Source organism: Armigeres subalbatus, chromosome 2, assembly GCF_024139115.2.
Source record: "Armigeres subalbatus isolate Guangzhou_Male chromosome 2, GZ_Asu_2, whole genome shotgun sequence".
NCBI lineage: Eukaryota > Metazoa > Arthropoda > Insecta > Diptera > Culicidae > Armigeres > Armigeres subalbatus.
This window is the reverse complement of record NC_085140.1, coordinates 119,364,153-119,390,668: the sequence shown is the minus strand read 5'-3', so window position 1 is coordinate 119,390,668 and position 26,516 is coordinate 119,364,153. Positions and strand designations below refer to the sequence as shown.

At 38.0% G+C, this 26,516-nt stretch overlaps 1 protein-coding gene and 1 pseudogene across 1 annotated transcript in view; one reads left to right on the top strand and one right to left on the bottom strand.

Annotated features, from left to right (window-relative positions):
* Positions 1-1,335: 1,335 nt before the first annotated feature.
* LOC134209191 (uncharacterized) lies at positions 1,336-2,114 on the bottom strand (annotated as a pseudogene).
* A 4,491-nt stretch (positions 2,115-6,605) lies between these two features.
* The window catches only part of LOC134210732 (armadillo repeat-containing protein 8-like), a 36,350-nt gene continuing 16,439 nt past the window's right edge, over positions 6,606-26,516 (top strand). Inside the window, 6 exon segments of the mRNA XM_062686970.1 lie at positions 6,606-6,652; positions 22,552-22,694; positions 22,696-23,656; positions 23,711-23,782; positions 23,846-24,319; positions 24,384-24,527. Of these exon segments, the coding sequence (XP_062542954.1) occupies positions 6,623-6,652; positions 22,552-22,694; positions 22,696-23,656; positions 23,711-23,782; positions 23,846-24,319; positions 24,384-24,527 (1,824 nt within the window). The 5' untranslated portion in view covers positions 6,606-6,622.

The following is a 26,516-nucleotide window of genomic DNA, read 5'->3' as shown; positions in this document are numbered from 1 at the left end:
ATTTAGAAGTCTTCGATTTGAATAATCGGCATGTCAATCAAGTATCAACGCAGCAGAGCAAGTTCATTAAATTATTCTCTACAGCTATTCTCTACACAGCAAATAGTTTTGAAAATTCAACGACTTGTAAAATTGCTGCTAATTCCATCAAACGAATTAACATTTGATATTCATTTAAATTTGATTGAGTTTTACAAGCAGGCACAGTTTGAATTTATTTCGATTTAAAGGAACAATAAGATCGATTAGATATTGCGTCTATTTGCATGCTCCAAATATATGCCTGAAAATACATTTAAAATCCCAACATATTTGTATCTGTGTATCTTATCTAAATCTTTTAGAAATACTGGAAATCTCCTCGAAAATTAAAATTTGGGAATATAAATATAAATATCAAAAAGATTACCAGTACCAAAAAAAATCCCAGACCAGCTTCGAACTATTGACGTCAAGAACGAGAGCCCCCAACCTATACCTTGCATCTATTATCGCTTCGTTGCATGATGTGTGCAAAGTGTTCGTTACATGCCTCTTTTTGTTAATCACACCTTCATTGAAATTTGGTTGAATTTGTTCTACCTAGAAGGACGAATACTCAAACAGCAAGGCCAATAAACGTATCCCTAGTAACCCGCTTTTCATTCATACTAAGCGAATCCTCCACGCAAAGTGGTGCCTCGTACAAACAACAGCAAGCAGCAGACGGCAGTGATGCTGGAACAAAAAGTACAATGAGCCTTGCGTTCATACAGCAATTAGTTTTATGTAAATAACATTTTTCACGAGCGTCGGATCACTTTGCGGTCTTCCAATGAAAGTTTGCTGGTAAAATTTCCTATGATATAGTTGGATCGATTATTCGTTAGAGAATAATGGGACACCTTGGGGATTTTTTTTTGTAGAGGTAAATTTCCCCATAGTAAATCCTATGGAAAATTAAAATCGCCGGCGCTAAAATATAGTTTCACCGATTGGTCTGAAACTTCGCACAAGCATTATAGGACCCAAGAGGCGTGCAAAAACCATGCAGGAAGTGAAAATAAAATTTTGTCCCACCCTAGTGATTATGTGTCTATAAAGGCATCTCTTGACGATGTTTCTCAGTTGCTCAACTTGATCCTTGTTTGCGCATGGATGGTAGAGAGCGACGACGGCACCATGCTCCGCGTTATGAAGCCAGCGTTGCGTAGGGACGTATTCATATTCTCCGTACCTTGGCCAAAGCGGGCGATGTGTACCACTGGAATTAAAAATAAAAGATATTTCTATTTATACATATCTGGTACTAAATCATAGCCATAGGATAAGACTTGAGTAATCCATAATCGTAATTCACCCGGACTTTAAAGTTGGAATCCGTTCTTCATAGTCAATACTGGTGTTCATACGCCTTGTGAATAGCTACGTACGCATCCGGAATGTCGTACAAGGTTATCAGCGGTTCCATATTGTAATCGCAGCTATAGTCATGCATGTTATCCAAACACATGAACACAGTGGAATGGCGAACGTCGTAAGGATCGAAATCAATCGTCAGATTCTTATGGGCATCGTCACAATCGGGATTATCTACGCCCATCAGGATCCGTCCGTGCTCGTCTTGCGGTATTGCCTTCGATTCCGGAACACTGGGAAACCATTCTCCTTTCCATTCGTCTGACAAAACATGTTTAAATGTTTTCATTGACTCCGATTTAGATATAAATTAACGTTCATACCTTTTTCCGCAACTGCAATAATCACGGTCAAACTTATGTAATATATTACTAAGAGCAGACATTTCACCATATTTTTATCAAAATAACGGTTGAAATTTACGTCACGAGAATTTGGGATTTTAGAATATCCAAACCTGAGGAGATTCCAAACAAGTTTCGTTCGACTTTGTTTACGATGAGAAAATAAAACGTCAAATCAAAATGCATTTCGAACTTGCCTTTTGATAGGGACGAAATTTGTAAAAGTCATGATTGATTTTTTAAAAATATGTTTCAATAATTAAGAATGTTCAGCCAACTTTCCAAGAGAAATCGGTGTTTTATACAACATAGAAGTGGGTTGGAGTGGTGAGTAGTAATGTTTGAAGGCAGTCAATTAATTTAAGTGTTAAATACGTTTGTGACTTTCGTCCTTATGAAACGAGAATATCGAATTTATTTTGTTGTGTTGACAATAAAACAAAGCAAGCAACGAAACCGAAACTGGAAAGCTTCTGTCACGAAAGAGCTTTTATTTATATAGGTCATTACGAATAATCAATGATTTTCAAATGATTTCAAATTGGGCTCTAAAAGGTGTTCCCCGAAAGGAAACATAACCCAACGAATCTTTTAATTATAAATAATTTTTGCTGGATTTTCTCAAAATGGCACGCGGCGTACCCTTCAAGAAAGATACCGCCGCGCTTTCTGCTCCCCGTTTACTTGATTCTTAAGGTTGGTATCGTGTTCAATAGAATTTTTTTTTGACGTAAACTACGTCTAAGGGGAAGACTCGGATACAGGGTGACAAATGAAAATTTCCAAATTCGAGACCGTCACGAAATCATGTAAGATTTCAAACGTTAATAGCGCCTTTATTTTTCGATGGATTTTCGAGATTTATATATCAATCGATTCGGAAATTCTCTACCAATTTGTCAATTAAATTGAAACTTTGTGTTATGAATGTTAAAATAGGGTATTCGATCATTTTGGCAGCACCCTCTTTTCTTGTCCGCAAGAGTCTCGTTTCGGCCGCCGCCGTTCAGTGCGGTTGGCTTTTGGACTCTCCTTTTTGTGCGGTGTTTCGCACAAAAAGTAGAACAATGGAGCCGGACCAGTGACCGCGGTCGAAACAAATGTAACAAAAATGCGTAATGTAGTGCATGGTGTATAAAAAGTGATCCAGATAGAGGCATGTTTGTGCAGGCATGAGACGATCAATTGTTATCAATGCCAATGCCCTTGCCCTTGTAATGCAATCAATTTATATTAAAAAACGACTTTGGAAAATACATTTTTTTGAAAACTAATAAGGCCGTTACACATATTTATTAAAAATTATGGTCTCCGCAAAGTCAAGGGGGAGGAGGTAATCTTCTTCTTCTTCTATTAAATCGAGCGGCATGAAAATTTGAATGCAGAGGTTTTTGGGGCTGGGGAAGGTTCTTAAGATGGTTAGAGACCCTCTCCTCTTTGAAACCTGGCTCATATACAAATGAAACACCAATTTCATCATAACTCGAGATCAAGCAAATGGAAACAAATCTCTGGCGTCTGGAGGTTTTGGAAGAAGACATGTTTCTGTAGTGGTTTGCAACGCCTCCCCATCTGGAAAGGGGCTCCCATACAAATGAACCAAAAATTTCTGCATAACTCGAGAATTAATCAGAGAATAAATCAATTTTAGGCGAAGCAAAGTTCGACAGGTCTGCTAGTAAAATTAAATATTAAAATGGAAAAATAAAATAAAAAACTCCTCGGATTTGTTAAAAATGTTTTGAAAGTTCTCAAAACTTACCGGATTTTTTATTTGCCCCTCAAGTTGTTATTTTGAGCAAAATAACAATGTGGGTGAGAACATATTTAAAAAATATTTATATCGGCCTAATAATATTTTGTCCAATAAAATGCGCGCCTGAATCAGAAGGATTTAACTTTGATTCAGGAAATGTGAATGCACTTAAGATATTTTTATAATACGTGAGTGCGGTACTTATTGTACACGACAAAAGCTTCGGAACGCATACGTTCTTGAAACAGCTATATGAGATACAATCAGGAGGGTGAAACGCCTGTCATCCGCGGTACAATGGCACTCTACCCAACATCGCTTTTGGTACTTCTGTTTTTGGTACCCAGTTTCTGTGTAGTATACCCGAATTCAGCGCTCATTTTGGGTGATTGGTTCGTACGCAGTTAGTGCTAATTATCGGCATTTAACTTCTCCTGGCGAAAACTTGCAATTGGTGGAGGAACATCGAGCCTTTTGTGTTCGTATGGCTTCTTTATGTCGAAAAATAGCTCGTCGATACTTCCGAAGTTTTGTTATCATGAATTAAACGAAAATAACACAAAAACATTGTACGCCATATTGAATGAATGCTGGGTAGGCGTATTAGCCTTCTCTTCAGTCCCCTGGATACAATAGAGCAATCACTTTCTTGCTCCCTGATTCAAAAGTCTTGCAATGATATTAATAAAATGTTTGCACGAATATTTTATCCATAATGACACTCAGTGTTGGTAGAATCATACTCAAATCTGAATCATCGAGGTTTCATGCACGAGCTAACTCGCCTGCAATTCTGTAGGGGAAGCATCGCGCTTGAGTTTCTCGGCCAGAATCGCATCGCTTCGCTCACTTACCGAAAAATGATTTCGTTCTAAAAAGCGTCAAAACGCAATCGAGACGTATGTTTTGTTTATATATAATTATTAGCCTTTGTTTTAGACGAAAAATAGTTAATTCAATGCATTCAACAAAAAAGAACACGTAAATATCATGCAATGATGCAAATCGCGATTCAAATCATGAGCAAATCTCTCGGTCATAATTCTGATGGGATTTGACTCACGCATGGTTTGAATCGCCGATGAGATTTGAGATTTTGAGATTTTACCAACACTGCCAGATAGTAGGAGTTAGAATGTAATACACACACTATCTTTTCCGTCCGCACCGTTTACTACTCGCGCACCACAACCAAATTAGTTGGGTTTTGGTACATGATTGACATTTTATGATTTCTAGTGATGCACGAAAAACAAGAATGTCTATGATTGGAATGTTTCTGAATAATAAATGTTGCAAACGGAAAAGAGAATGCTTCCCTAGGGCTTCTTCTATTGAAATATTTCATCAAATGCTTCAAAACCCAAATGTAGGCAATTCGGATCCAAGAAAAGCATCATTACCACTGAGGACTAAATTTGGGTTTTCATAGTAAATTTTTTAAACAATTGTCGTATCCAACAATTTTCATATCTTAAGATACGCTACTTTTGTTCGAAACCAGTGACATAAGTAATCAAATGAATTTTCTAAAAATATTCATGCATGATGGCACTACAATCCTCAATGAGCAAAACTGCTTTACGTAGTTTACGTTGGGCGGTTGTGTCTTGTACATGACACTTCTGATTTTTCTATCCCAATCCCATTTTATATACTGCTATGTTCGCACTATAGGGCCTTGTAACATATGTTATTCGGCTATTTTGATGAGCTTTCGATAATTTGAGGCTGTGAACCATTCCACTGATTCGTTTAACTTTTAGTTAAAATTTGACACTTCGATGGTTATTTTCCCATCGTGGTTAAAATTTTACTCCGAAGCCGACCCATTTGACAGATTGATAGTTATTCGGAACGAAATGGATTTGGCGCTAATTTTCTCGCGAACATAGTTTATTGTCGCGCTTATCTTTTTTTAGAATGCGGCGGCGGTCTTACACTCGCAGGCTCGACTGCGAATGTAAACGTCAAGATAGCCGCCGTGTTAAAAGATAGGCAGAATTTTCCCACTCAAAACAAAACCACGTGCTTTTCGCGAAGTGACAGCAGTGTTCGACTGTATTAGTTAGAGGCAACCGGAGTCACTGAGTACATGGAGAGTGTTTATCATGGCAAGTGTATACGGTGGGTAAGATTTTCATTGACTCTGTCGTGTTTAGTGATCGTTGCGATTACCGTACACGTAAAAAATAACCTTATATGTTATGGCAAAAACCATTCGAAAATACTTATACTTTTCATTATGCCACCTAATGAATGATCCCATATCAAAAAGCTAATAACATTCATAAGTTAATGAAAAATATAAGTTTCCGAATGTATGCGACTAATGCGATGTATAAGTTTTTTCTTATAGGGCACTGCACGGACTGCTTTGTCTCTTTTTCGCTGCAAAGAAATCTGAAAACAACAAGGCCAGTAAACGTCAAATTTCATGAAGAACGAAAGAGAAAGAGATGTTTCCGTGCAGTGCCCTATACATGTCATTAGGCGCCTGCTTTGGCAAAAAAGTATTAGAAATATTAATAATAAACAACATTAAATTTTTTTTACGCGTAGAAGCAACCAGCAGGAAGCCGCAGTATTCTATTTTATCTCGAGATCCATAATAACTATTGAACTGTCAAATCTAACCATGCTCCGGAGCAGGGTTATTTTTAACCACGGGGAAATAACCATCGAACTATCAAATTTTAACTAAAAGTTAAACGAATCAGTGGAATGGTTCACAGCCTGAATAGCATGTTATCTAAGGTCAAAAGTAATCTTGCTCTGCGAGCAGGGTTATTTGGAAATGTTTGAACTGTTAAGCGAGCTTGTAAGTTTAATTTGATTTTAATTCACGAATCGGACCAAAGCCTAAATAATAAATGATCGATAACATCCTTGCACGCCATCATCATTATCGGTTCAGACCTCTGCGTACTCTCATCGAAAAAGCTCCCGTGAATGACTGTCAAATAGCTTCTGTCATCGCACCTCGATCCGTCATCGTTGTGCGAGAGAATGTGAAAAAATAAATTGCGTGTGTTTTGGATTCGCTTGCAGTCAGGTTAGTTTTCGGAATTTTACCGTAAAAAGTGATCCAATCTTCGCCGAAATTGCTGCAAACTGTGCACCGATGGCTCTGGAACCGTTTGCGTGTTTTATGGTGAGTGCTCGCTTCCGGACGTGACCGGAAATTTCACTTTTCCCAACGACAAGGTCTCGGCGGCTGCGGCGGTGTCTGCTCCTACTTCGGATGGTTCTCCGCTTTTTTCAGGTGTACGTGCGATGGCAGACGTACAATACACACAGAGACACGGCGGCGACAACCACATGCGACATCGGGAACTTTAATATTTCGCACACACCTGTGAAGGAAAAGTATTTTGTTATTTACAACGGTACTGCAGCTCTTCTATGCATAGTGCACAGTGGTTTCACTTTCACGGAAGGTGGCCGTAAAGTAGATTACGTGACATGTACATGTAATCAAAAATGTGTGTTCGGTGAAGTTGAGTTAAATTTATTTAGCCTAATTATCAAGCAAAAATCCTTGCACGTTGCCATACACAATAGATATAGAATAAAGAGTTTGTTCAATTTATTGCAAGTAGCACGAACAAGACTATAAAAATGACTCAATGAATATCGAAAGGCAATAACAATAAGATTAAAAACCGCATACTGTTCATGATATTCAGTATTTAATGCACAAATGGTATTAGCGTTAGGTATTAGCAAAAATAAAAGTAGAGGGTTGTATGAAAGATATGACCGCAAATTGAACGTAGAATTACGTAAAGTGCGAAAGTGGATGCAAACATTGATCATCAACATCAACAAAACATCCGAAATGTAGGCAATTTACTGTTAAAGTGCTATTTCAACATTGACTGGCTAAATTGAATTTTTCAATAATTAAATGCATTGAATCAATTGTTTACAACAGTATAGAATAATACAAAAATCTACAGAATCCGTTGAAAAACTACCGAGTTATTGGCTCGTACTTCCTGACCTTTTTTAGAGACGGTACCAAATTTGAAACTTTGGAATGACCCCCTATCTTAGCGAAGGACGTAATTCTACGTCAAAAAGGGGAAACAAAAAGACTTTAATTCATGATTTTTGTTGAAATTCTAGAATAGGTTGTAACATACATGTTTTATGAAATCTAAATTAGATTTTTTTTGGTTTGATACTGTTTGTCTAACAACATGATAAAAAATGTATATAACAATTATGACCATTGAGATTGATGAAGCAGCACGCCGTTATTCCGTTATGGTCACATAGACACAAGACAGCCCAGCTCAACACGGTTTCTCCTGATGTGTATGTATCTGTCAGTCTATGTGGTTGCAAAGTGCATCGTGTATCGTCCGCCTTGACTATGGTGCGTGTTGCTTGGTGGGTCACTCTACACACATAATCACGAACGCAAAGAGTGCATTGATATGCGATCCAAGTGTCGGACAGTAGTTGCGTATGTCGACGGATTATGGAATCTACGCTCATGCACACATGTGAAGATAGTCATCGATGGACAGTTATAATCTGGTACCGGTGTTTTAATTTCTTATTGGAAGTCTTTCATTAACATATTATTTCTATCATACTCTTGGCGGCAACCGATATATTATTGAACTTCGTTTTATTGTCTTCAAGTTATTTATTCCAATCTGATTTATTGGGTTATTTGGTGATATAAACATGATTTAGAAAAGAAGATCTGACTATAATATCCATTAAATATAACCACATATAACATCCAATGCTGGGAATTTAGATTTATCAGTTAGCTGCGAAGGCTAACGGAGGTCCACCGTAGCATAGTTGAAGAAAGCACTAGTAAAGTAGCGTACTGTGGATCATGAATTCAAACTGCACCGAAGGAGTGGTACATTTTTAGAAATAAATCCATCACATATTGTTCATACCTTAAACAAGGTAAAAGTTCAGTTGGTTAAAAATACCAGTCTAGCGCACTGAGGGTCGTGAGTTTGAGTCCCTCTCATTCAAGGACAGTGGGTACCTCAATACATTTTCAAATGAAAATCTCCCACATAATGTACATATTTACTTCTGAGTTTTCAGAACATTGAAAATATACTAATCCAAAAAAAATGACACTAACAATCTTATTGTGTAGAAAATTAATTCATTTAACTTTATTATTAAATATCAGACAGAAAAACACCAATAACAAAAACATGTGTAACAGAACATAACAATCCATTCAATATGTGCTCATAAAATATTCGTCTATTTAGGTTGGGCGCACTTTTCAAACGAAATCAGAAGTTGTAGAATAGAATTTAATATTTCGTTGTATTATCCTTTGTATCTTAAGGCTCGATGCCCACGTCTTTTCAACTCTGCGTGCACGCGGTGTCAAAAGGACGCAAGTGCAGGGCTGTTACAGCAGTCGCGGATTTTGCGTTTTTCGCAAATTTCGCGGATCTGCAGCCGAATTCCGGTCAAAAAATCTCTTGTAAGAAAAGAAATTCTCGAAGAGATTTTTGAAATTTTCTTATTTTGGAATTCCGACGAAAGCGTGAAAGAAATTTTTTGACAGATGAAAAAGAAAACGAGAATTTAATTTTCTTCGAAATTTTCGATGGAGAAATTCGATAAGAGATTTTTCTTAGATGTAATTTGAAGGTATAATTGTGTTTTAACTTCCCATAGAAATGTAAAATAATATGGGAACACTCAAGATACGTTCTTAGGCAATGGCAAGAATAGAAAAGCTTTCATTTAATAACTGTGGGAATGCTAACAGAACGCTAAGTTAAAAATAAGGCCAAGTTTCATTTGGAATGTAGAGCCATTAAAGAAGAAAAAGAAAAATCGCGTTTGATTGATTATTTGATAACATTTTTTTCAAGGCAAACATTCTAAAACATCCAAATTATTTTAATATCAAAATCATGGTATGTGCACAACCAACTATCATAAAAAAGCTAAGCTAGAGCTAAGCTAAAGCTAGGCTAAAGCTAAGCTAAAGCTAAGCTAAAGCTAAGCCAATTCCTATTTTTTGAGTATATTCGAGGTAATAAAATTAGAGCATTCGTTATTTTCAGACAGTTAGAAATCACAACAATGTTGCTGTTACTGCATATTTTCATCACTAGATTGAACACTTATCATTTTCTATCCCTTCATTATTTCGGTGACAATAAGCGGAAGCAAGTTTTTTTTGTGATATGAGGATGTTTTGAACAATCAGTACGCAAATAGTTGTCAAAAGACATCTAGTGGCAAATATGTGAACTAATATTTTTCTTCGCAAGAAATTTTAGTTTTTTTCCTTTCTTTTCAGTCTATCGGGCTGCGGTATGAAGAGAAAGAATTTTTGGAAAGAGAAAGAGAATTTATAAATCTCTATTCATAAAGAAATTTTCCAATTTTTTCTTAAACCTTCGGAATTCGGCTGCTGATCTTCCAGTCGCGAAAATCGCGATTCCTTGAAATGTTGTTGCGAAAAACGCGGATTTATATTTCAAAAATTGCAATTTAAGAATTTTTTGGAATTGATTGGATAAATTTAAAATGCTAATATCTTTTAGGTGAGTGTATTAAGAATAGGCAATACTTAAGGATCCAAACACATTATATCCTAATAATAATATTTTAGTTATCGTATGATCGTATATGAACATATTGTAATTCTGGATTTATAGATGGATGGAATTGTGTTCAGATTCTCATGAATGTTGTTGCAAAAATCGTGGAGTATTATTACAATTTTGGCAACGGCACTTTGTTTTGCTGTCCAATGGTGTTATTGTCCAAATCAAACGCATTGAAATTCGCTTCTTGTAATACTGGAACTTAGCTAAAGCATGCTGGTTGTCGAAGATAATCATGCTGGTTATCGACTCTGTTCACTGTCGGTTGAGCGATAGAGAGGCTCTTCATCTTTCTGACCTTCTGCTGCATCCAGTTCTGCTCCATAGTGATTCCCAGTACTCCAGGCTGCTTATTCCAACTATTTGCTTATCTAGTTCTTTGTACTGTCATAGCTCAATTACCACCATTGCTTGGTTAGATATCTTTTCGGTTAAAACGTTTCTGCCGTTTCGTGATCAAAAATTCCGCGTTTCTTTGTTTGCTTGTACCTAGCGTTATACAGGATAATATGCATGCCATTTGACTATTATGTCTGAAACTTTTTCTAAAAGCCTTAGTAACTTCATATTATTAATGAACCCACACTTCAGTAATCCTATATTTTTAACCAAAGGCACATTGTTTTAAATATAACATCTGAGACTTGAGAGTGATTTTTTTTCTCAAAATGTCAAATTGTCATTTGAATGACATCTTGCCTCCCACGCATTAGACTAAATATTTATCCTCAAAGCCTGAACGTAAGATCGCTTGCACATAGTCACTAAAAAATCATAATTTCTGAATTTCTCAACCGAGTGTGACAATCAACCCCACAAGACAATCACTCAGATATCTAGTTTCTGGAAATTGGATAATATTTTGTATGTACTGGCTACTTCACACTTAAAATAAATCGCCGAATTCGGTAAAATTTTACCGAAATCTCAACAGCAGAACTGTTCGGTAAATAATTTAACTGATTTTCGGTGATTTTGACAGTTGAGCAATGGAAAAAAATACAAAAAATCTGTAAAATAAATTACCGAACAATTCTGCTGTTGAGATTTCGGTAAAATTTACCGAATACGGTGAAATGAGGTAAGTGTGTTGGTTTGGGAAATATTCCGGGGTGTACTGGGGTAGGTTTTTTGGCATCCTTAAGAACACTTGTTTAGCACTTCTATAATTCAGCGTGCGGCATGTTAAACGTCATGATTTTGCTAAATAAGTTCAATTAAGGCCATCATGATAGTTTTTGAACATGGAGGACGCGTTCAGGAATGTTCCGTAGACCTGGTTTGCTGATTAATATGACCATTTCCTATCAGTGATAAACCCTAGCTTGTGACATCTCAAATCTCATGATTATACAAAACAAGATCAAAGGAGCTCATTTGAAGGGTTTCTGGACAAGTTTGAAAAGCATTGTTGGGTAGGATTTTAGGACCTGTCTGGAGAATCAGTTTATAAAAGTCCAGTTATTAAGGATTCTGGTCCTCGGGGTTTCTAAATAGTTACCACATTTTAAGTTTTTGCTCAAGATTATCATCTAACAATTTGAAGGAGTCAAACGCACGGATTTGTAAGTGTGAAAAAGTTGATTTTGAGAAAAATGGGTGCACAGTTTTCCCTTTTTTTCGCTTCATACAATTTATATGATAGTTCAAAAAATTACTAATTTTCCGTGAATTTCCACATTTTTTATAAACATCGTACCAACTATATCAACAGATTGAGGCAAAGTTCGAGAATCAAAGTATCTTTTGCTGTAGTAAACTAAATTTTGACGAAAATGTCGCTTACACCCCTTTGCTTCTAGCCCCCCCATTTGTGATTTTCATGTGAACCTACGCCATTTGGACAACTTACTTTGAACATCGTATCGATGTCAGTTCGAGTGTGTAGAATCCAAGCTGGCGGCCTCCCACTTTGGTTTCACCAATAGTTCGGAGTCCCCAACTGTTCTTCTCATACTAGAATCAAATTCATGCAATTGCAGGCATCGAAACTCTTCAATTTACTGTGAAATAGCCATGAGGTTTTTTGGCTGAATTTGAAAGTCAGATCTGCTTGAACGTATAGCCTATTCACGAGTCTTATCATTTGATAAAATAATGTACAGTCCCATCCCGATTTTGGCAACACCCGTTTTTGTCTACCCCCGATTTTGGCAACACCCGTTTTTGGCAACATTTTCTTCCCGATTTTGGCAACAACCTCGAAAATATTTTTTTTTATTTTTTTTAGAGCTACAATCTTTTTATGAATATGTAATAGGATAAACAAAACCAAAAGTGAATGTCATTAAGGTTCATATGCGTATTATGGGCTCTCTTCGAATAGTGGGCACTTTCACGGAAATAATGAACTACCACTCGTATCACCGCTCATTGCAGACATGTTTTCCATGTCCCTATTCACACTACCCTAATCTAACCAGCCCATCGTAGAATGTCGTAATTTTTGGCTGACTCACACCGTTGTACATAGTACATCACCTATTAAGCGAAGACCGCAACCGATACTGCATTGCCCCAGTAGGTTTAATTGCTAGTGATTGGCACATTCGAATTTCTAAATGCGCTGTATAGCCATCAAGTCGTTTTGCTTATTATGCGTCTCTTTTCTGGTATCAGCCGAGAAACTGTCATTTTATCATTTTATCCGTCTTTCTGCAGGAATTCCCGTATAGAAAATAAGCAAACATTGTATTTTAAAGAGTCTTCATTGTTTAAAATTGACGCACATTTGTCTAGCGAATAATATCAGAACACAGTTTCCTGATGTGTCAATTGCATAACGAGCCTTTTGATTCCAGCATGTTTGCCAAAAGTTCAACAGTAATGTTAAGGTCACTCCTGACGGAATCCAAGTTCCAAAGTGTTCGCGTTTTCGGGGGCACACCACTCGATTCAGAGGCGGCGCACAACTGTCATTTTTGTTAATTTAGCTTTGCTGCGTCGCAGCATGCGTGAAATAATAAAAATGACAGTTGTGCGTTGCTTCTGTATCGAGTGGTGTGCCCCCGAAAACGCGAGCAATTTTAAACTTGGATTCCGTCAGGAGTGACCTTAAGAGTTTGGTAACATGTAACCATAAGGCTCTCGAGCAGGCACTGACTTAAATCTTTTCTATTTTCTCAGGGTGGCCACCGAACCGGGAAAAACGGGAAAAGCGGGAAAAAGACGGGAAATTGAAGTCACCGGGAAAAAAAGCGGTAAAAACCGGGAATTCAGGACATGTACCGGGAAAAAATAATTTTCGTCAAATTACATTCAAAATTCTTTTCAATGATGTTGATATAAGGAGAAATAAAAACTTTTCAATGTTTATTACTCAGTCGCATTCTGACTGAATTATTTAATTTCAGTATATGGTGTGTGATACCTAATTAAGTAGATTCCAAATCCAGTTTGTGTTGTCACTAGATCATTGACATATATCATGGATATTGTGTTAAGAGGCAATTTTTTAATCTTTATTATTATGAATTTTTATGTTTTAGAAATTCATCACGTAGTTACGAGGCAAGCTTAGAATCGAATATCGAAATTTTCATTCTTTTAAATGAAAGTATTCATCTTTAAGTTACTCTTCTAATCTCCAAGCTCGTCTTAAGACGAAAATACTTCTATTATTATTTTAGCAATTTTCAATTGCACAGAAGATTAATGGATAGAAGACTTTAAACTTTAAAATGTAAAGCCGAATAAATTATGAATCGATTGTTTTGATTGCCCAAAATGTTATTACATTTATTTTAAAAAACAAAATAATGATTTTGATCGGAAACGAAGATTTAAGTCTTCGGGTTAAATCTGTGTTCAAATTAATTATTTTATAATTAAGCAAACATTAAAAAAATCGGTTGTACAATATGATACTATTTTCACTGCTTTCTGTGAACATTATGCTCTAAGAAGAAAGAACCTTAATTGACTGGCATGCAATGCCAATTGGCTCTGTCAAAAGCTTACGAAAGTTTTGCAGCCAACTCAAAAATACGACGGTTTTGCAACTAACAAAAGATTCAAACCATTTTCATCAGGTGCTAATGTCTTCTTCTTCTTCTTCTTATTGGCATTACATCCCCACACTGGGACAGAGCCGCCTCGCAGCTTAGTGTTCATTAAGCACTTCCACAGTTATTAACTGCGAGGTTTCTAAGCCAAGTTTACCATTTTTGCATTCGTATATCATGAGGCTAACACGATGATACTTTATTGCCCAGGGAAGTCGACACAATTTCCAAACCGAAAATTGTCTAGACCGGCACCGGGAATCGAACCCAGCCACCCTCAGCATGGTCTTGCTTTGTAGCCGCGCGTCTTACCGCACGGCTAAGGAGGGCCCCCTGTTAATGTGGTATTACCATATTGATTAAATGTCCACTTCATGGTCACGAGGCGCACAATTTCAATGTGTCTTCTGATTTGATGCATTTCGCATAACACGTTGTTGGTAATTTAATGTATTTTTTTCAAAAGTTCGTTGCAAATTATCAGTTGCTATTATTACAAATTATAAAACTAAACTCCGATATGGTCAAAAAATAGAACACCTAGTTAAGGTCCAAAAACTCTTTTCCTAATTTTTTTTTCAAATAAAAAAAACGGGAAAATTTGACAAAATTTATCGGGAAAAGCGGGAAAAAACCGGGAATTTGAAAATCGAATTTTAGTGGCCACCCTGTTTTCTATCATGAGAAAAAATCTAAGCCAACTTGATGCTCTGCCGCGGGGAAGTTATGAGCTCCCTAAGATCTTTGAAATTGGACACGGCTTGGCTACTCATTGTTTATCACAGCAACGATCGCTCCTACTCGTTGTTTGGCATCCATCTGAGCGAGGCAGTCAACTTATTAGCTGTTGCATAAATTGCAATAGATTAATGCTCACAATGTTCACTCACACTTCCAATGCCTGCTCACGAGTGTTCTGTTTGTGATGGCGAAGTATCAGAAGTGGAGTACCTCCTGTGAAGTTCCCATGAGGCCGCTGGTGTAATTCTAGCTGCTTCGATAGGCGAGTGATGCGTCACATGTGGTTTAATTATTATTTATTCAGCCTAAGGCCGGAGTGGCCTCTGCGGTACATAACAGTCGTCTCCGTCCACTGCTGTACGTTACCAGTCATGCAGTCTACGGAGGGTCCGTAAATCATCTTCTACCTGATCGCTGCACACCTCGCCTTCTTGTGCCTGTCAGATCGTTGTAGAGAACCATTTTTACTCCAAGTGCGCGTTGGTCCTCCACAAGCATTGTCCAGATCTCGTGTCCAAGGAGGCTACCGCTTCCGCTTCTAAAACAATGGAACGACATATGCCTTGCGTTAATTTGTTCCATAATGTCAGCGAAAATTGTGCACAGAACTTTACTCTTAATCACACCGACCACAAGAAAGTTTGCCTCCATCAAAATTCATTATATAAGAATAAGAATTTGAATAATAAAATTTGAAAAATAAAATTTGATTTATATAGTGAATTATGATAAAAACATGCATTTTTAGTGAACTTAAATTTATATGAGATGTCAGATTGAAGTTAGTACTTCAATGGACTACAATAGAAACGTTTTTTTATCACTACAATTTTTGTAAGGACGTAGCCGACGCTATTGTTAATTTCAAATATTATTTATTATTAAATTTGTATTATAAAATTGGCTAATTAGTAACATTATTGTTTGATTACCATTTTTGAGTTTGATTCAATTTTGTTTGAACTACAATCTCCGAGTTATGAATAATATCGCAAAAATGTCAATTATGATGCACGTGCATCACTTAAACACACTCCACATACTTTGTAGTACATATTCTAAGTATTTAGCTTCAATCATGCAAACAAAAAAATGAAATTTTGTTTGAAATTTTTTTCCCGTTTTTGGCAACATCCCCATTTTGGCAACTTTAAAATCCGGTCGTGTTGCCAAAATCGGGAAGAGACTGTATTTTGATATGAATCATGTACTTTATTTTCAGTAAAATTTCAATCTATGAACTTTAAAATCAAAACACAATTTAAAGCCAGGAGTTTGATTAGGATATTAGAAATGCTAGGATCCATTTATTTATAAACCATGAAATTATTTCTGCTTTACCAGTTAATTTTTCTTCTAATCAAAGTTTCGATATATTTGCCACAGTATTGAAATTTTGCATTGAAATGTATTTCTACATGATAAAGTCATTATTTTTGCTGGTCGCGGTTTTGGTTTTCAGTCGCGGATTTCGCGGATTGGAATTTGGTCACTTTGTAACAGCCCTGCAAGTGTGTATCGGTAAAAAAAAAAGCGTTAACGCTGCGTTGCGTTGCACACGATGCACACTTGCGTTATTTTAACGTTGTATGCACGTGGCGTCTTAAAACCGCTACACATGGGCATCGGGCCTAATGGCTTGTAGTCTTCACGTCATGGAGCTGACCGCAGCTTATTTTGGGAAGTGTGAATAGGGTTATTATCCTGCTGAAAGATATATGTTCCTTGTGAACCCATTTTTGCAGCACCGGTGTTCAAGTTTTATTTAACCCTTCAAGCCCATTTTTTTTAAAATTTGATATACATTTTGTTTTCGTGATTAATAATGGAGAAATGACAAAACAAGTAGAATTTTTTATGTGGTATAGATCATCCAAACTGTCCTTGAGTCCAGAACTTGCGATTTACAGTTACCATGCTAGATTTTTTCTTCATACCAAGCTTGGATATGTAAGATCAAGGGCCATGGTAAGATGGTTTCGGGATATCCTGGGTCATCCAAAACGTCCTTGAGTCCAGAACCCGGATCTACAGCCACAGCAAAGCCGTACGTGCGACTATAACGCTATCACAGAGTGCAAACATGCTTTATACTGGCTCTGTAATAGCTTTATATTGGCGAAAAGACGAAATGTAGTGCAGTTGTGTATGGAAAAACGCAAACTTTATCCAAACCAGTTTTTTTCTGAACCGTTTTGGGATCCCAATCAACTGTGCAAATTATGACCTCGATTGATGGCGGCTTCGCTACTCGCATCGCGTTTTAAATTAATATTGGCATTAGTATGGGAAAACGTACTTCTTACATTTTTGCTCTTAGCGGCTTCAATTTATCGTCAATCACGTGACTTAATTCGTAAGCATATAGTCTGATTTGCCGAAGAAGGTACGTAGCTGGAAGCTCTACAAAAATTATTACGCTTCGAAAATTGATTGTTCAAACCAGCACTACCGAACAACAAACTATGATTATCAAAGGACAAAACCCATCTTCCTTCCTGTCGGAATTTTTACATTGTGAAATAATTGTGAATAACTCCTATCCAGTTTTCCGCGAGCGGTAATGGCCGCCAGCTTGCCTGCGGGTTAGTCTCTGATTTGACGTTTCTGGAGGTCAACTGCAAGCATCTCGATCAATGTGGTATATAAGAAAGTTTGAATTCACTGAATCAGCACCTTCTTATATGCAACATTGGTCAAAATTCTCGGAGCGGTGGGTGCAGTTGACCTCCAGAAACGTCAAATCAGAGACTGACCTGCAGGCAAGCTGGCGGCCATTACCGCTCGCGGAAAACTGGATTGGCTCCGAAGCCCTATTAGGGCTGCCTAACGTACAACCCGCGGGCCGAATGCGGCCCTGGGTTCCATTTTTTGTGGCCCGCGGCGTGTTAGAAAGAATACTTCATAACCGACCCGAAAATTTTTCTCTCTGGCTCGAGAAGCTCCTTCTTATTATTTATTAACTTTTCGGGACCCTGTTGTGAACGACAAGCGAGTTTTTTTCGAAGGTGTTGTACTTTTTCCAATGTCGCGAGTCCCGAAAGGTTAATAAGCAATGTAGATTATTATTAATTTAAAAAAATAAATTCAACGAAGTTGAACGGAGAACTTGTTATGGAATGCATATCGACTGTTGTTGATACGGTGTGCTCTAAAGAAGAAGCCTTCTCCAGTAACATTAGTTTGTCATAAAGCACGGTGAAGAATTAGAGTTCTCACAGAAGATTTGAAAACTACGTTACGTGAAAAAGCCACCTGCTTCTGAATCTGACTGCTAACAATCGATGAAAATACTGAACGTAAAAAACAAGGTACAGTTAGCTCTCTTAATAAGGGAAATTGATGATCATCTTCAAATTACAGAGGAATTAGCAGTTTTGATTTAAATGATGAAAACGACTACCACAGGTATAGACCTGAGGAAAGCTGTTGAGACATGTATGAAAGAACTCTTATTTGAAAACTTAAGGCCTAACAACTGATGTAGCTCCGGCAATTATGGAAAAGAACATGGGCGTTGTGACACTTGAAAATCAAGGCAATTTTGTTTATCTGTTAATCGATTGTTAATCAGCCACAAAAGTTAATTTGTGTTATTTCTCTGCACATTGCATTTATCACAAAAAAGAAGATCTATGTACAAAAACGATCAATATTCGTGTTTAGCAACGCTCGTTATTAAGAAAATCAACTTAACCACCACTAATTCCAAATTATGTTGACGAAAATGGAGCAGAATATCAATGCACAAGCTTCATTATCCTGAATGGGTTAGTGGATTGGCCTTTGTATTAGATGTCACGAAACATCTCAATCGTCAACGACGAACTTTTATTATCCAACATACAAACTATTGAAACAAAATTGACACAATTCCCACAATTGATTGTTATCCTGAAGAAAACAGTCGAAGCATTTCAACAGAAATTTTCAAGCCTATTCGCTATTTTTTGAGAAAATAGTTCCCCAATTCAGCAACGTTTATTGATGTGAATAATATATTTGGAATGTGTCAAATGGAGATAAATGACCTCAAATGCGGCAACGTGCTTAAATTTCTGAAAGACACATTTGTAAGATATTTTCTTTTCCCAGAAGTACAAATCTCTCATCAAGAATGAAAGCGGTAAAAAGTAATTGTAAATCTTCATTATCTGCTTGCAAAATTCGATTGAAAAAAGATTATTCAAACGTAATTAAATCGTGTTTAGTCTTTTTCAAACAATTTAGGTCATTCTGTAAAACTAAATGCCATATTTTGCTTTGGGTATTTTGAAAATGTATGAAAAATATGTATCGAATATTTTTTGGCCCGCCAGCAAAAGGCCATTTTGGAAATTGGCCCACGGCTTGAAAAGGTTGAGCAGGCCTGCCCTATTAGATCAATAATTCTAAAATAACACTCAGTTAAATTATTGGTCCACGTAGTTCGGCAGTGCTGGCAGAATAAACGATTTTTGCATATGGTTTGAACAATCAATCTTCGAAGCGTTATAATTTTTTTCGTGGACGTTCCTTCTTTAGCAAAGTTTTTCCGTATTCTTCGGGTTATTTAAGTGAACGGAATGTGCCACTTGGTTTACAATGAACTGAAACCTCTAGAAGTAATTATGCAAAAATATATGTTTTCTCATACTAATTTCCATACAAACTTCATTTCGCTTACGCGATGCGGAAAGCGAGGAAGCCCATATTCCGTACAGTTGTTTGGGACCCTGAATGGTTTCGAAAAACCGTTGATGCCTCACTCTAATGATTATATACAGTAATAATCGGGTTAGGGACAAAAAGTCAAAGGGACAAAAGGTCGAAAGGATTAAACGTCGAAAAGGACAATAGGTCGAGAAGAACACAAGGTCCAAAGCGACAAAAGATCGGAATAGACAAGAAACGGCTACGGAGAGAATCAATCTCGCACAATACAAGCCTCATTTATTTCTTAAATCAACAATATTTTTTTATCTTCGACAGAACTATTTAGATATTCATAATATCGCGCTCAATAGATAACGAGCAACGGAAAAATAAAGGTAAAAACTATTCCGAATCATAACACGTCGTGATAACACATTTATCAAACTTGTTCATAAGTGCGAAAAAACAGAATCGAGTAGGCAGCCACACAGCGAAGTGATTCTTCTCGCTTTGTTCACGCTCATTTTATGTTAGCGACCGCACAGCTGTGTAGAACAAGTTGAAATGCATCATCAGACAAAAGACCCCGCGTTTGAAGCTTAAAGTAATTTATCATGAGGTATAGCCTTCCGAATCAGTTCTTTATCATGACACCTAGCGAAAAAAGTCTCTCACGGCATCCCACATATCGTATATGTATGCAGAAATGATAAGGGAGAGACTTTTTCATTCACTTTTAGTTCCAATCTCTGATTACTTCTGCTTGAAGTTAAAAGCATTCACAAATTCTGTTGGAATATACCCCACATGTTATCAACTTGTTCTTGATCGACCTTTCAACCTTTTGTCCCTTAGGGGCCTTTCACAAATTACGTAACGCTCTATGGGAGGGAGGGGGTTTGGCCGCGCGTTACGATCCATACAAGAAACCCAAATTTATCCACCGGTGGTGATGATGCCTTTCTCGATTCAATATGTTGAATTCGAATTAATGTTGCAGTGTTAGTAAACGCAGTGCTTATTGCCTACGTTTCTGCGGTTAAAAGATTTGATGCAATTCTAGCACGCTGCTTAAAAATTACTTATCGTGGGTTGCGCCACGGCTAAAATGATAGTGTCCTACTACGAAATTTGCTCCGTCGAATGAAACCAGTTGCACTCGAATCTGTCAAGCCCTTCTATATGAAACGCGTTTAACAAAAAAATATTTATGGGCTACACACATACACACTTTTGGAGTGAAATTATAGCCTTCTGGTACAACTTTGTTGTACGAGAAAGGCAAAACTAAACCTTTCATACAAAAAGTGTTACGAGGGGGATGGTGGGGTCCAAAACCATAAAATTTAGCGTTACGTTATTTCAGAATGAACCCATTACGACCTTTTGTCCTTTCCGATCTTTTGTTCCTTTCAATATTTTGTCTTCTCGACTTTCTGTCCCCTTTGACTTTTTGTCTTTTCGGCATTTTATCCGTTCGATCTTTTGTCTTTCTACCTTTTGTCACAGATTCGCAAAAATCTTATAAGGTACAGTGGGGCAAGTGAGTTAAGGAAAGCGTGTAGCTAAGGTTCATTAAATCTTAAAAGTTGAATATAATATTAAAGTTGATCATAAAATATCTGATCAATCTATATGTGCGTGTGGAAAAGATTTCTGAAAAGTAGTTTTAGGATAAAAAATAGTTCAATAACAAAAAAACCGTTAGATTTTTTCACTCGCCCCACTTTTGAAAAAAGATTTTTCAATATAGAAACACATTTCCTGTTTATATATTTCATGTAAATGCCAATTATATTGAAATGAGCATAATTCTGATCTGTTATGTTCCTTCAAGTCGAAGCACTTGACTTATGGAGTGAATTATTTTGAATGTTTTGGTTTCTTCACTTGATACTTTTCATATTATTTTCATGGCATTATAGTCTAAATTTACTTTCGATAGGAGCTGAAACATTTGTCTTTAGTGGTTGCCATACGCATACAGGGAAATTTTGCATGAATTATTTATCGAATCATAGGGGTTGATCTTTATAATAATGGAGTTTTATGTTCGGACTCAGTATAAGAATCTACATTAGCAAAGTCTTCTCAACGACGTCCACATAAACCGTAATTGTTGAAATTTTATCTGCAATAGCATAAACTGCTATATATGAACTTCATAAATAACTAAATAAGTTTTTTCCACGAAGAATTTTACTCACATGGATAACCGAATCCTATGATATATTTTCCTCTTTTGGTCCTATTGGCCTATTCCTCAAACTATTAAATGCCTTCGAATGATTTCGAATTTGCATTATTTGTTTATCTACACTCAATATAAACTACTTGCATCCTGAAAAATAAGGAAATTCCATATCAATATTTTTTTTTTTGCTGGAATGCAAAATTATTAAGATAACCAACTCATCAATGTACTAACTGAACGTGGTTTAGAAATAAACTTAGAAAAAAATCATATCCATTGAAACGCCAAATAACTCGTTCGAAAGATCAATTTGACAAGTGAATAAACTTTTATTCTTGCTTGTTGAAATGGTAAAAGATAACATGTTTTACTTATTCAGAGCAATGATTTGAACGACCATGTAGGATTGTGAAGTGAAATTGATAAATCCGAAGCATTATTATTGAAATGTTTGAGATTTTTCTTCACTTACCCCACTGTACCTTATGAAAAATTCTACTTAGATAAATAATTTCTCGCTATTGTTCATTCGTGCGCAATGGATCCCGCTGGTTGCAATTCCTGTAGAAGCAGCGAAGATCACAGTCGTAGATCGTAATATTTGGTATTTCGGTAACAATAGCAGGGCGAAAGCAGCTTTTTCTAGCGATCTTGATGATTTTTTTTTTGCGTTTTCGTATACAATGCCAATAACAAATGAGAGAGATCAAGTAAAGTCACTAGATATCTAGTGACTTTAAAATCGTGGTGTTTCGTTAATCTGGATTACATTGAGAATTCAAAAGTCAACCTCCGTTTTATAACTTTATTACCCACAATAAAGCCATCTTGACTGACATCACATCATCTCTTCCAGGACGTGGAACATTCCCGTTCGTACATCGACGAGCTCTATTCGGAGGACAACTACAAGTGCCAGGAGGCGATCGTGTGCTTGAAGAATGCGGTCATCGGGTCGAACAAGAAGAAAGGCTCCGTTATTTCACAGGCATCGTGCCCGTTTGATCTCCCTCCTCCGGGACGACACGAAGGATCCGAACCTGCGCCTGGATGCAGCCATCGTCATCGGATCGCTTGCCAAAGGAACAGAATCTCAGGTGCACTCGTTGATCTACTGCGAGACGGTACAGGTGCTGCTGGGAATTGTGCTCAGTCCGGGTACCGACAGACGCCTCATGGAAACCTGCCTCGGAGCACTAAAAACCATTCTGCAGTATCCGTTTGCACCTATTGAACTATTGCACTGTAACATAGGCAATCTGGTGCGATTGATACAGCTGGCTTCGCCGGGTAGCTCCATCCAGTGTCAGGTGTACGTGGCCAACATCTTCGTTCCCCTTTGCCACTCATCCCACCAGCAGAAGAATCTCTGTCAGGCCAACGTAATTCCGTTCCTCGTTAGACTGATGATCAGTCATCTCACGATCCTACAAGTACCTGCTCTCAAGTGTCTCGCTGCTATGTGTTTCACCAACAAGTACGTATCGGACAACGTATGTATGACCTGTCACGAGGAACGATCTATTCTGGATATTCTCACCGAGCTTCTCTCGCGAACCCGTGACGTCCAGATTCAACTCTCAGCAAGTCGCTGTCTAACTTATCTACACCGATCCGGATCGCTGCGGGCAGATGACTACAGGATCGTGTACAAAACCCTTCCCAGTTTAGCAAGGCTCTGTTCGGAGGACTTCGATGAGGAGACCCGTGCAACGGCCGCCGAAACTCTGGCTTATTTGGCCGAAATTGATTCCGAATTGCAGCGGCTAGCCGCTATCAGCAATCATTTGATCTGCTCGTTGGCTAACTTGATCCGGTGTCCTTCACCGCTGTCACGACAGGGAGCATTCCGATGCTTCGCCTCGCTGGCTGCCAACGATGAGGACATCCGCAAACGGATTATAGAAATGGACGGGCTCATGGAGGAAGTGCTAAATGGATTGAAAGACACGTGTCCGGAGGTAAGCTCGGGAATATAGTTTGAATGCTTTGACTCTAACGAATTTCCACCGAAGGTACGACTGTCTGCCGTCCGATGTCTGCATTCGCTGTCGAGGTCAGTTCAACTGCTAAGAACAACGTTCCAGGTAAATAAGTGATTGAAAAATGTGAATATTTCAAATCCAACCATTCGGTACGACTTCTTACAGGATCACTCAGTGTGGCGCCCGTTGATGGATCTGTTGGTAGGTGAACCATCTCTAGAGCTTCTCACCGTGGTTACATCGACGATATGCAATCTGCTACTGGAGTTTTCCCCTGCCAAAGAACCAATGCTCGATTCCGGAGCAGTGGAAATGTTGTGTGAGTTGACGAAGCACAGCGATCCAGCGTTACGACTGAACGGGAGTTGGGCGTTGATGAACATGGCTTTCCAGGTATATTATGGAAATGTGTATTTCCTAATACAAAACATTCATTATTTTTATCTATCACTTTGAGCTGAACAAAAAGTTAAATCCAAAATCATCGACACGCTGGGAACGGATCGAATATTCCAGTTGCTAAGCGATTCGGACGAACGGGTCATCATGAAAACCCTGGGACTTCTAAGGAATCTCCTTAGCAATACGTTGCACATTGAGATTATAATGTCGGAGCATTCGTCGGAAGTGCTGCGAGCGGTAATATTTGGTATTTGTTCGATTGGTGACCAGTTTATTAGAATTGGTTTATTTTTGAACTTAGGTGAATTTGGTTCTGGATGGTCCTCATCCGGCGGAAGTGAAGGAACAGGCTTTAATTATTATAAGCAACATTACGGCTGGTGCGCGTGATAAGGACTACGTAATGGAAGATGAAAACATCATCAAAAAGATTAGAGAGTTTTTGGTAAGTATTACTTGATTTGATGGCCTTTTCAGATTTGCTTCTGTACTTGACATATCGTAATAACTTCATTCTCTCTGATCAAAAAATATTACAATCCATTATGGACAAAAAAAATCTTAAACACGAGTATGTACTATTACGTGTATTTAGTTTACTTTATTTGTAAGTATTCTTGCCTCGTCCTAATTGAGCCAGGTGGTGCTTAACATGTTGTTCCGGCCAGAGTTGTCAGATTGCACTGAAATTAAATGGAAATACTAGATCGTTAATCATCATATTCAACATTCTGCGGAATTCGGAGCACCGTTATTCCATCGCCGGACGATCTACTCAAGCTTTACGAAACGGCGAAAATTGCAAGCAATTGAACGTGAGGGTCGAGACTGCAAATGAATTTACCTCGCTAAAGTGAATTCCGTGACCCGAAAAAGGTTTAATTAGACCGCTTCGATGCAGACACCTCCTAAGCTGGAGGAATTTTTGAAGCTTCTAGAACATCAAACTTACTCGTTGGAAACTGTTTAAACATTGATATTGATCTGAACCGTCCAATGGCAAAAACTGCTGAGGATTCCCGTAAGTGCAAGGAACGACATCACTCTGTTCCATGAAAGATCGCCCCTCACAGCACCGGAGTTATCAGTCAACCCTCTTACACCGAGTGTTTCCCCTTTGTGTTATTCGACACTGCCGTCGTCGTTCTTGTCGAAGAAAACGGTTAACAATTTACGGCCGGGCTCTATCAGACTGTGTCACAAATCTCACGAAGAAGCTCGGGTTGAAGTCACCGAATAAACTTGCCTTTGAAAGGAATTTTCGAACTGATGACCAAGATCACCGAATTCGTCAGGGTAGACCTGAATTCACGAATTTACGATTACAACATCCGATTCGACTGTGTACGTATCATCAAAGATTGTTGCGAATCCGCACCAATTCGCCGACATTTGACTGGAAACTGCATCCTGGCCGGCCGTTGGCAAATGAAAGGTTATAAACATCCTCCACAAAACGCGTACACTGGGACCTATAAGATACAATCTCCACTAAGAAGTCCCCAATGTGTTTTGTGTCCAGTATCCGTATCCTGGGGAACCGTCGTTAAGCAAGGTAATCGCTAAATTCTGGGAGATTGAAGATTTGTCAAAAGGGTAAGTGTTGTGAAGAAAATTACACACAAACTACAGTCCGTGACGCGATTGGATGTAATGTAATGAAGCTTCCATTCATACAAAATTAAGCGACAATCAGAGAAACTGGTTACGAAGTGTTGGCACGATTCACTGCGATACAATGGCAGTTGCAAAAAGATTTGGAGAAATTCTGTCTGTACCATAAATACATGTAAGATTTCCTAGCAGCCAGCCACATTTCGAGGATTCCCCTGATCCAGATATTCCAAGATCATATATGGTGGAATGGTCTGTCGCTTAAGGGCCCTTTACAACCCGCTTATCAACGTTTGCATACCGTATCTACTTATACGTGTGATCAGTGACGAAAGCAAGCTCATCCGACTGCTGTGGAAGGAGCCAGAACAACAACTGGTGGAATACGGGATCAATGTCGTCACATTTGGTATGTCTTGCGCGCTGCCCTATCAAAACGTTAAGTCAGCTAACAGAGGATAAAGGTCACGAATTTCCGTTAACAAAGGAGGCGATTAAAGACTTGTATCTATTATGCGGAGCGTAACATAAAGAAGCAATTGAAAAGCGTCGTCAAATGTCCACTACGCTGCAACGAGGAGGTTTTTTGGGGAAACCCCCAGAAGACTAAGCAGTGAATTCTGTTCACACGGACGTCTGGCTAATAAGCATACCTCGTCGCTGCATGAGCATCAACGATCTACATGGCTTCAGCGATGTTTCAGTGGAAGTGGTTGTCTATCTTATGGGGATCGACGTGAATAGTAAATACAGCTTGCATCTGCTTGGTTCGCAGTTTCGGGTGGCACGAATTAACAGGCCGTCTCTTTCTCAATAGGAA